Here is a 12,167-nt window from a genome sequence, read left to right as displayed (position 1 = left end):
GAGCAGCAGCATAACAAGGTGTGGGGGACGGAGTTTTGGTTTAGGGGACATGTGATATTGCACCCCATTTGGAACTGGACAGGGTCTGGATCTTTTGGGCATCTTTGATGGGATGTAGCCTGACCTTTCTCTCTCTCTCCCCTCCCAATGCATCTCAGATAGTCCCTGGCTAGAGCAGCCTGAGGTCCTGCTGCTGCTCCAGACTGTTATCAATATCCTCCTGCCACCTCGCATCATCAGCACTTCCCGCAGCAAAAACTTTATGCTGGAGAGCTCCCCTGCCCATTGCTCCACCCCCGGGGATGCGGGGAAGGACCTGCGGCGGGAAGGGCTCGCCGAGTCCACCAGCCAGGCTGCCTACCTGGGTGAGTGACGGCTTCTGCTCACCCCTGGCAAGCGAGAGAGGTAAAATGGAGCATTTAAGACTGTAGTTAGCACCAAAGAAAACAGTCTTGGACAGGTTTGAGCCCTTTAGAGCTGGTTTAGGTCTTGTCCTGAACATGGGGACACGCCAGAACATGAAGGCAGGAGTATCTCTGCAGTGTGTTGCAGCGTGAGCGGTGTCTGCGCTGCAGCGGGAGACGGGAGATTTCACATCGCTGGGATAAAGCGGTGAAGCCACAAAAGGCAAGTCAGGCTGCCTGCTGGCCCCCAGTATCACAGCTGCACTGGCCCGTGGCCTGGCTAGAGTGAGATGTGATGCAGGCTGCCTCCCCACACTGTCCTTGCTGACCTATACTCCCTCTGCTTACTGTATGGTGCTGCGAGCTCATACTGTATTTTCATACGTATGGCCCGTGGGTGAGAGGAAAGGAAAAATTAATCAAATTGGAGATATGTCAGCAGCATAGATTGTCAGGGCTAACTGGGGAGAGTTTTGTCTCAGAGCTCTCGCTCTTTCAAACAGCTTGTTTCTGATTTCATGAGGGCATTTTACCCGAAGACTTACATTTACCTCTTTCTTAACCCCTATCTGAGGACTGGGCCAACACTGATGAAAAAATGGCAGTTTAACCACTGATTTAGTCCCCCACCACAGTAAAGCTGGATACAGGTGTGCAATGGCTGAGATGGCTTGGCCATCCCATCAAGAAAGATCGTCAACCATTCCCCAATAATTCCCAGCCCTCCCTCTTTGTTCCAGACCAGAGGAGCACGGAGAGGGGGAGATTGCTTGTCTCTCCTGTGCACTAACAGCTGGTCACTGCCACTTTAATACAGAGCATTGTTTTGTAACCTCCTCGCTCTTCGTGCCCATTTGCAATGCAGTGAATTACAGCCCTTGGCTTGCTGGACCATACTTGTGTTTAGATTACAGATTGGCTGTGACTCATGCAGCTGCACTGCTGGAAAAGTTCTTTTCATCACCCCATAAATAACTTAGAGGTTATTGTGCTCACAGGGTGGCTCTTTGTGTGGATATGCTTGATCAAGATTTTTGAGGTTGTCTGATCAGCCAAGGCTGTATTACCCCCCTGAGCTACTTTCAAAGTATCTGAATTCCAGGAAGACAAAAGAACTCTGCAGGGAGGGAAAGGGGAACTTCACAGGTGTGAAGTAGAAAGATTTCTCTGGAAATGGGACTCTTGGTCCTGGTCCTGAGCCCGTTATAATAAGAAGGTTGCCCTCCTACCCTGTGGCATTTGGAGCCTGGTAGAAAAGACAGTTGTGCCTCAGGTTTGCGGGTGTGCATGTGCACGTGCATGCATGCATGCCTGTGTGGGATCACACCCACTGTGGCCTCCCCACCCTGTTCCTCCCTCAGTGCATGCAAGGGGCACTGATAACGTCTCTGACTGCCGTTTGCTGGTGTGTGTTCCCCTGTAGCCCTGAAGGTGATCCTTGTTTGCTTTGAACGCCAACTGGACAGCCAGTGGTACTGGCTGAGCCTGCAAGTGAAAGAGATGGCGCTGCGGAAGGTGGGAGGGCTGGCCCTGTGGGATTTCCTCGACTTTATCGTACGAACACGGATCCCTATCTTTGTGCTCCTTCGGCCCTTCATCCAGTGCAAGGTAACAGTTGCTTTGGCTCCTGCTAGATCACTCGCTGAGGGCAAGGCATTCATTATTCCCCTGCAGAGAACAGGGAAACAGCGCCTATGGAAGAGCTGGGCGTTTCTGTAAGGAGTGGCTTTTCAGAAGTTAGCAGGCCTGTCAACCCTTTGAAACAAAATTGCAGGGCGTTTTCCCCCACAGCACGAGACAGTATGCCAGTCATACAGGAATCATCCACAAAGCCATGGAGTGTAGCTAGTCCTAGTTCCCCTGGATGGAAAAGTACTGTTGGGCTCAATCGAGAGGGTTTGCATGTGGAATTAGCTTTGAAACAAAGGCACTCAAAGCACCTGGAAGTAGTGTGGATGCGCTCTGAACCCAAGAGCAGTTGGCATGGTTTGTAGTAGTCTCTCTTCTGCACAGAGCTGGGCAATACAGCTAACGGTCAGGAAGGACCACTCCATGTTTTTTGGGTGTGGGTTCATTCTACCGTGGCTTTTATGGATGGACAGACAGCTGCTGCTCTGAGGTGGCCAGGGCTTGAGCTAATCACAGCTCTTCCCTGCTTACCAGGGAGACTAGCGATCGTACTCCACCTTATTTAGCTGCTGTGTCTCATCACTCAAATGAAATGAATTTTCTTGAAGAAGGGAACTGTCTCGTGTCTGAGGGTAGAGCTTAGCATAAGGAAGCCCTCATCTGCATGTACCAGTGTTGGTAAGGTTTCGGTATCTGTTCAGCCAAATATAAGTTTTTCCCTGACAGACAGGTGGAGACGTCATAGCTGGAGTTCAAGCTTCATGCCTACAAAGAGGACAGTCTGCTGGCTGCAGGCTCATGCTGGTCCAGAGATCAGTCCCAGCTCCCTGGGCATCATTTTCCCAATGCTAATGTTTCCCAATTTTGCAGCTGCTGGCCCAGCCAGCTGAGAACCACGAGGAGCTGACTGCCCGGCAGCACATCGCCGACCAGCTGGAGAGACGGTTCATACCACGTCCGCTCTGCAAGAGCTCCCTCATTGCTGAATTCAATAACGAGCTGAAGATCCTGAAGGAGGCAGTGCACAGCGGGTCTGGTAAGGAGGGGAGGGGAGAGACAAGGGCCCTCAGCCCCATCAGCCTTACCCGTAAATTAACTTGTGAGGCAGCCCGCTGCCTAGGAGAGGGATGGGGTAAATCACCCCATCACACCCTGGATCGGGCCCTCTGCCCAGCCCAGCCTTGCCACTGAACAGCCAACAGAAGTCCAGGTTAGTCGTGGAATGCACCTTGTTTTGCCCACTTCCCACTGTGCCTGTGACCTATTTGCCAGCAGCCGCCTCCTCAGCTGGTTTGTGCAGCCCTGACTCGCAGCGCAGCGAGTGTTTCTTCCATCTCTGTACACCTGAAACGTCTGTCTGCTTGTCAGCAGCAGATATGTCTCCTCCTTTCCCCTCTTGGTCTCTTTAATTTTCTCTATTGTTACCAGCAAGGTCCAGATCCGTGTCCCCGAGCTCAGTGCACTGAATTCTCTATCACGGGAACACACACACACTTCTCCTCTGGTGGTCACCCCTGTTGCCACGAGATGGCAGCCACTGCACGCACACAGCGAGAGATTTTACGTGCTTTGTTCTCAGAGCGAAAAACAAATTCTAAAGAAAATGCCTCGGCCTGTTTTTCCTTGGCAGTGCTTTGCCTTGTTCCTAAATGTTGAAGCTGATCTGGAAAATACGGCACTAAGGTTGAGGGAGACTGTATAAGAAAAACAGAGATATTTGGAGAGATGAGGTGAACCAGGGCAGATGTGTCTGATTTATCACCTCTGCCAACCCCTGTCCCACTAGTCTGGGCAGAATCAGGTGCCTGACATGACAGTAGTGTTTGGCTGGTTCTTGATTTCCAGTGCCATCACTGACTTGGGTTTTCTTTTCCCGCTCTTGTGCAGCTTACCAAGGGAAGACATCTGTAAGCACCGTGGGCACCTCCACCTCTGCTTACCGCCTGAGCCTGGCCACCATGTCCCGCTCCAACACTGGCACTGGCACAGTCTGGGAGCAGGACAGTGAACCTTCCCAGCAGGCCTCGCAGGACACGCTGAGCCGCACAGATGAGGAGGATGAAGAAAGTAGGTGGTGACTGTTTCGAGCTAAGCCCTCAACACTGAGATGTTTTCTTGATGCCCCAGATGGCTGGGAGGGGAGGACGGTTGTCCTTGTCCTCATGTGAGTTACACACCCACAGGCAGGAGGCTAAGAAACTGATGTGGTTGCTGCACAGTCAACGGTGTTAAAGCTTGGGTCGTTCCATACCTCCTTACTCCCTCCCGAGCTCTGGGTAGGGAAAAGGAAAGGGCACAGGCAGGTTTTTAGTGTGTGAGACCTGAGCTGACCTGCAATCCTCACAGCACTGAAAAGGCATCTGGCAATCAGTCCTCCCTGACCTTCATCATGATAGTAAACAGGGGCTGTGGCTGGCTCTGTAGTTCAGATCTTGTTCCTGCAGGATCTTAGTACTTGCTGCTCATCACTTCAGTCCAGATGCTTCAACGAGGAACACGTTGTCCTTGTGCTGCATGGGATCCAGCTGTGGCTCTCTACAGGATGCAATGTCTGCGTGCTTGTATGGTTTGATTAAAATGGAGGAAATTATATCTAAAACCTACTGACAACAAAAGGGGATCTCCCGTTTTGGACAGCTGGCAGGTGCTGGGGTTGCCAGGCTTTCTGTACCAGTTGGGAAGGAACAGGACGGTGAATCTTTTGGGGACTAAGTTGCAATGACGTGGCAGCTGCTTTGTCATTTCATCTCAGTTTCATGTTACTCCTGGAATTTTGCCTTCTCTCTGATGTCCCTCTGCCTCTGAGTTATCTATCCATCAGTGAAAGCCAGGGTAGAAAACTTTGCTCCTATGTCACCAGGCTTGGGCTTCCCCCTGTGTTAGCAGGGATATCATCTTCTGGTGCTGCAGTGGTCCGTTGCCTCAATGCCTGAAGCTCGGGCACTTTACTTGGGTACCTGAGGACTGATGATGATTCCCCAGAGGCATTAAACAACAGGGGGTGAAAGGCGGGGTTAAAAGAAGGTGCCTGTGCAGCTGTGGCAGAGTTGCTTTTTGAGAAAGAACACTCAGCCTGCAACTTTCCAGGCTCAGCCCAAAGTTATTTTAGCTGGGTTCATCACTAAACATTGCACGTTCCACCCAGTTCTGTGCTGCTGATACATCACTTAGATACTCAGCGTGGCGAACTCTGATTTCAGCATCAAAGTAATTACAAGATGATGAGTGCTATCTTCTTATTGGCTTGGTCAGTATTACTTCAGCCCTGCCTTGGCTTTATGCTGCCATAAACTATTTCAGCCTATTGGAATTGGAAAAGGTCAAAAAGAAAAGAGAAAATGACACAAAGCTTCCTCTTTGTTTTACTTGTTTATTTGTAACTGGAAGTTGTTGTGGTAAAACCCACAATGGAGCCATTTCTTTTCAGGTACTTTACATAATTTTCAATGGCACTGAAAATTTCCAGCAGTCCTGATCACCATCCAGCTGCCCATGTAGTGCAGTTCCAGTGTGATGTATCTGAGTCAGTGTGCCCAATTTTTTTGGTCACATTTAAAAATCCTGTCCCAAAGGGTGTTAGAGGGTGTCAGGTCTGCATTTCACTGCTAGGTATTCCACCTGTTGTAACAGTGCTTTGCTGTATTGTAGCAGCAGTTTATTTCACACCAAAACACTGTGTATTAACAATCAATATAGTAATGGCAGGAATTCAGCCCTAGTGGAAGTTGAATTCCCCAAACACGTTGTCCTGAGCACCACATAAGCTGAAAGCATTCATGAATCCCCACACCATGTGTGCAGGGTTCCCCATCTGGCAGGGCTTTATGCAGCCATGGTTTTGACTGTAAAATCTAACGGAATTATTCAAATCTGCAGGCTTGGGGGGGTCAGTAAGTAAATGCTAGGTACACCTCTGGCATCCTGTTAACCCTTGACAGCTGTAAACATGTAGGTGGGGTTTGGGGCTGTTGGTTCTTCTCCTTTCCTGTTGTTTTCTTGTCTTTCTAGATGACTCCTTGAGCATGCCCAGTGTGGTAAGTGAACAAGAAGCATACCTTATGGGTGCCATTGGGAGGCGGCGGTTCTCCAGCCATCTCTCCAGCATGTCTGCACCTCAGGCTGAGGTGGGCATGTTACCCAGCCAAAGGTAACAACATGGGCTTTTCACCTCTCCCATTGTAGGCATGAGATCAGAAATGGCGCAGGTATATTTTGTGTGCATCAGAGATGAGGGACAGTAGAATCGGCGCCAGCACAGCCATGATAAATTTACTCCTCCTGAAATAGTGTTGGACCAAGGGTGCAGGGTTGGAAATAATGATTTTCTGGGATGATCTGTGTTGCATAAGTTCCATCAGAACAAGCTGCCATCCATAGAAACCTTCCTCTGAAATGGTTTTGGCAACGCTCAGCACTGTTATTTTCCTCTGATACTACCGTGGACAGCAAAAGAAAACACAGGCTTTCGGTAGTTACGCACTGAACCAGGGGACTGTACACAATCTGTACGGAGCGCGGAGTAATCCTGAGAAGCTGGGAAAGGGGGCGGAGGTCTCCTGTTTGATTTACTTCATTTTCTTCCATGTAGTCTTTGTTCTTCCTAGAGCAGCAACTAGCTCATCACAGAAACTAAATGTCAGGTTCAGAGATGGGGTTTAATGCTGTTTAAAACCAGAAATATACTTGTTGATAGAAATAACTTTGAATATCGTACTCCTGGTTTACATAGAGTAGTGAGAAAGAGATTGGAATTTGGGAAATGTACCTTTTTAGAAGATGCAGAGAGAAGTTTTGTATTTGAATGTGTGAGGTTTATTTCCCTAAGCCATCAATGTTTATAGTTTTATTTGTGTGCAACATAGTTATCCAAGGATATCTGACAATGGCCAGATTAATTTATGTTATTTCCTTTGAACCTTTAAAGAATAAATTCTACGTTATCTCTTGACCAGCCTTGGAGAATCAAAAAACATTGTTCCCTCCCCAGTCTTGCCTGCAATTACAGAAATAACCTTGATACACAAAGGAAAAGTAACAGCTGTGGCACATACCAGCAGAGATAGGAGAAGTGATTTGCAAGAGAGAAGTTACACAGATTTTGTCTGACAGTTTTCACAAAAGGGCTCACAGGAAATCATTTGACTTTTGAAATCAAATTATTCAGTCCCTTTGTTTCTTGGAAAAATCAATATGCAAGACAACATTTTCCCCAATCTTTCACTACCTTCTTCAATGCATAAACGTCGTAAGAGTCACAGCCGACTGATAGCAATGTTTGCTTTGTGCAATCCCAAGTCACGGTGATGCTGAGAAAAAAAACCCCACACCAGACTTTAATTACAACAGAGCTTTGCTCTCTGCTTTAGTAAGTACATGGTATATACCAGGAGAATCACTTTTCATCCATGTAGGGAAAGTACAAGCTCAGCAAGCGTAATCATAGTCCACAATGTCATGCCCTTTTTAGTTATGGACGGTCTCTGGGCTTTCCGACTGCCTCACAAATGTAAACTAATTAATGTTAAGTAATATTATTATTGCTTTCCTGCTGGTAACCCAGCAGACTGCTTGCTTTCTTTCATGTTTTTTTCCTACGGGCTGAGAAGGCTGCTGCCGCCGGAATGGCGGGACGGTGTGGTTGTGCACTGGCTTGCCAGCATCCACACCAGCTGTTTACTTACAGTTTCATTGCACTACAAGACCTTCTTTTCCAGATGTTTGTCCTTAAGAGTCGTACCAGAAGAAGAGTGGTCTATAGCTCATGGGAGATAGGTTAGCCCTCCCTCAGGAAGAGCTGGCTCTCAGGGAAGGGAGAAGTAAAAGTAGCTTTCTGTGAAGCTGGAATTAAATAGAACTGAAATGAATGAAAATGACTTGAAAACGGTTCCCTGCCCTTATTTCATGTGGAAACACATGCTACTGAACTTCTCAGCTCCCCAATTCTCAGCAGAGATGTAGAAGTCTCCATGTAGTGTAAGCTCCCTCTCAAGACTGCTCCGATTATCAGATGTTCTTTCAGCTCCTCTGAGTCATGTATGTGCTGTTGAGCGTGCGAGACCAATTAATGTTGCCGTCCTTTTTTTTTTTTAACTTTTTTTTATTCCGTTGATATTTTTTTTCCCTTGAAAACAGAGACAATCGCATGCTTTTTTGCATTTTCTTTCCCTAAATTCTTAATCTCCCTGCCCCTCCTGCAGTGAACCTAATGTCCTCGATGACTCCCCGAGCCTGGCCACTGAGGGCAGCCTCTCTAGGTACAGTGTGAACACTACCTGTCTGTCAGTGTGTGTGCTGGGAAACGAGCCGTTTCCAACCTCCTCTGTCTCTTCCCCTCACCTTTTGTTGCTCTTTCCATCTCTGTCTCTTGTGGCTCATCGATATTCAGGCCTGCAAGTCAAAGGTGTAGCAACCCACCTTCAGTTTTCAGCTTTGATTGCCGTAACTTTGAGGAGGCTAAGTGGAAGCGGGAAGAAAAAAGATGCAGCAAAGTGGGACAGCAGTCCGTCTGGCAGGCCTCGGGGTTTTCCCCTTGTTTAGCAATTGCTTGAAAGGCATGAGAAAGATTATCCAGGAGGCATTAGCTGTAGCCTGTTATAAGCATTAGTCTGGAGGCTTATACAAAAGAGAGACATCTGTTTTTTCCATTCATCTCACAGTGCTGTCACCACAAAAGACTTAATAATGATATCAAGCTGTGTCCTTCAGCATTCACTAATAAAACTAATGATGGTAAGGCCTGTGGAATATAGTTCTCTCTGGATGCTTTACAGCAGTTCTCACTATTTTTGTGAAGTGTTCTCATGTTCAGATGACACTGGGGGAAGCTTGCAGGTGAACACCCTTAATACAGAGATAAAATCGCCCTGTCGGTGCCAGAGTTGGGGTCTAGCTGTTCCTTATTACCCACGGACAGGGAGTTTGTGGGCAAACACCGTTAGGGCTGTGCCGGTCAGATGGGTCAGAAGTGAGCTTAGAAGGGAGGTCTGCACCTTTAGCAGCCAGCTCAGTTGTGTTAATCATCCTTACTGTCCTGCTGCTGCACTTGCACCTCTCAACCCACCCTCTCAAGGTCGGAAAGCTGTCATTAGTCCCAGGAGTATCTGTGTCCTTCCAGACTAAGATGGCCCCTTATATTGGCAGCACAGAGGGTAACACACAATTCCATTACTCTACCACGCCGGCTGAAGGTGTGGATACGTTGAGAGGTGTTTGTGTGAATGGTTTTGATTTTGACACCTTGATTTTAGATGCCACTAGTGGCTTTTCAGGGTGGGGATAGGCTGCTTTGTTTGTTCGTTCATTATTGTTGCTTGACAAATGGGGAGTTTGTCATTGGTGGTGTTACTGAGACCATCCCATGATTCATGGTGTCCTTTGTGTGCATGAATCGTGCTGTGGCAAATCAATCTCTAATTGGTCCTACTGTAGGAGTGCCATTAATAAAACACATCGGCCTGTTGGCAGAGGCCAGGAATATTTTCATCTGGTTTTGTGGTATAGCAAAATGAATTGCATGGTCACCTGAGCGTGGTTTGGGGCCTAAGGAGAGGTCATTCAACCAAAGAAGTTAAGTGTTGTCCCTTTAGTAGAGCTACAACCTCCCTGCAGTTGAGGAGGGTGACAGAGAAAGGCCCGTATCAGAGTTAAAGCCATAATGACCTGATAACCAGGTTGCACCCGTGTTGAATCTGAAATGTTTTGATCTTGTGATCTTGCCACTCCCAATAACTGCGGGGGGCGGGAGGGGGCTGAGGAATATGAGACAGCTAAGCCAACAGATGAGTTCAAATGCAGTAATTGATTTTGAACCTTGAAATTTAATCAGCTTCACAGTGAATTCCTACTTATTTCTGTCACACTGATTTTCACTAGGGCCCAGGACACTGTCCTCCGCCCTGCTCTGTGGTACAGACATTTCATTAGGCAGAAAGGTTAATGGAGTCCATTCTGTTCAGGTTTCTTGTTCTTTTCAAGGAGCAGGCACTAACACTTAAAGCATGAAGACGGGGAAATAGTGCAGTTTATGAAAGGCTCGGTTGGGGTTCTGCGAGGAAGCAAAGACGTTTCAAATGTGCAGACTGGAATGCTTCTCTAAAGGATAGAAGTAATAAAGCAGATGCTGTAGGAGCTTTTTTGTGCTTTGGGTATCATGGGGCAGAATTAGTGTGTTGCTACATTCAGTAACAGTAGTTTAGAATAAAGCAGGCTTGAGTTTTTCTCAGGTAACTTTGATTTTGGCTAGAGCACAATGACACAAACTGTTCAGGATTGCCCTCTGATTTCAAAAGCTGATGTTTAGTCATAACTGATATAAATCATATTGAGACTAGATCCTTATGGATGGTAGGAGTTTTAAATAAATAAAACAAATAGCAACAAACACAGGATAAAGTTGGTTTCCCTTTATTCTGTGGCAATTAGAGCCAGCCATGTAGAAAAGCAGGGAAGACAGGAAAAGGAAAGGAAGTGTTTAAGTGCTCAGAAGTAAATGGACAGGGCTGAGGAGCATATGTGTCCAGTATTGTGATTTCTTGTGGTTATAATCTGAGAGGAGAGGATGCTCTCCCGAATCAGAGAGGGAGAAGAGTGGGAAGTTGCTGTCATGAAAATCTGTCCCACAAACACATTCCCCTTTAAGGTTTGTCATTACTCCTGTCTTAACTTTTATGGTGCCTAATAGGGAAAATCAGAGTGAATTCACATTGCTGGGGCAGGGGTAGCAGATCTAACCCTAAGTGGGCTAGGATGTGTTGGGGCATACAGGAGCTGGAGTTCAGCTCCGTTTTAACCCATTCTCTGCTGGCCTTTGTCGACTAACCCTCTCATTCAGGTGTCTCAGGACACATGGTCTGCACGTTGTACCATAATGGTGTGGTGAGCATGTACATCTTCTAACAGACGTTTAAGCACCTTGCTTCCTCCATCTCTGTTTTGTTTCCTTCCTCATTCTTTTTTATTTTTTTCCCCTTGGCTGCATGGTTTCTAGTAATTGATGAGCATCACTTCTTATAATTGCCAACCTGACAGCGTTTCTTTTAGCCCCCACCGTGTGGCTGGGGGGGCTGTCATTTCTTGTAGTGCTGGCAACATGTTTCCACGGAGTTGGGTTGGTTTGATCTCTTGCTCACCTGTCTCTGCCCTGACTATGCAACGGGAGCAATGCTGTTGTGAAGATAAAACCCCTGACAGAGATACTCAGAAAGCGACAGAGCATCTTTGTGTCGGGCAGGAAAAAAACCTTCTCTTTCGTTGCTCCCAAATAAATCTGGCTTAGGTATGGCACAAAATCCCTTCTTATTGATCACAGTGCCAGAGGAGGGAAACGTTCTGCCAGCTGGTCAGGTTGGGTAAACAAGAGAGACAGAAAAGCTGGGTGGGACGGGGGGCTATAATGGAGTCGTCAGCCTGCCTGCCATGCTGATTTTCACAGGAGGAAGATCAGTAGTGCTGTTTGATGGGAAAAGAAACCCTCACAGACCATTGCAAAGTGAAGGGTTATAGCTGAAAATTCAGTCACTCATCTGAAATTCATGGTCTTTACGAGTCGCCCTCTCCTCCTTCCCTTCTTCAGAATTTGGGGGCAAAAGATGAAAAGACAGCCACAGCGAGACTGTGCTGTCTGCAGCCAGCTTTACAAAACAAGGCTGCTCTTGGGCCCACCATTTGCCTGCAACAGATATCTGCAATTTCAGCTCATTAAGGTCATCCCAAATTATACCCATTTATGTAATGATTCAGTACTGGAAATAAAACATCCACCAGCTCACTAAACTAATTTCACTTATGATATAAACCAGGCTTAAAATCCCAGACTCCAGAAGGAAGACACAAAGTCCAGCCTTTCTTTTGCCCACTTATCGTTTGTCTTCAGCACCCAGATTACTCCATGGGAATCATTCTTCTTCCCATGTGTAGCCTCCGTGCCTTCGTACTGTCCAAGTGCTCCTTTTCTCTAACAACTTTTTCAACAGTGTTCTCATGATGCATGAGAAATTAGTTTGTCTCACCACTGTGAGCCGTGTTTTGTACTGAATATCAGTCTTCCTGCTATGGACTTTTGTGTCTCCTCACTCACAGAACTAAAGAGTTACTGCTCCTCCATCAGAAATTGCAGCAGTATTCTCAAAAGCCAGT

The 12,167-nt window shown here is 47.1% G+C and overlaps 1 protein-coding gene across 1 annotated transcript in view; it reads left to right on the top strand.

The window, feature by feature from the left end:
- UNC80 (unc-80 homolog, NALCN channel complex subunit) overlaps positions 1-12,167 on the top strand; it is a gene marked incomplete at both ends in the record, with an annotated part of 128,707 nt that overhangs the window by 111,185 nt on the left and 5,355 nt on the right. The window contains 6 exons of the mRNA XM_084264990.1: positions 159-365; positions 1,828-2,012; positions 2,904-3,069; positions 3,921-4,100; positions 6,042-6,180; positions 8,231-8,287. Coding sequence (XP_084121116.1) covers positions 159-365; positions 1,828-2,012; positions 2,904-3,069; positions 3,921-4,100; positions 6,042-6,180; positions 8,231-8,287 — 934 coding nt within the window. The remainder of the gene's footprint in view (positions 1-158; positions 366-1,827; positions 2,013-2,903; positions 3,070-3,920; positions 4,101-6,041; positions 6,181-8,230; positions 8,288-12,167) is intronic.

This window comes from Gallinula chloropus, assembly GCF_964237585.1.
Source record: "Gallinula chloropus genome assembly, chromosome: 5".
NCBI classification, from domain to species: Eukaryota; Metazoa; Chordata; class Aves; order Gruiformes; family Rallidae; genus Gallinula; species Gallinula chloropus.
Note: the sequence above shows the minus strand (reverse complement) of the source record. Positions and strands in the feature narration are given on the sequence as shown.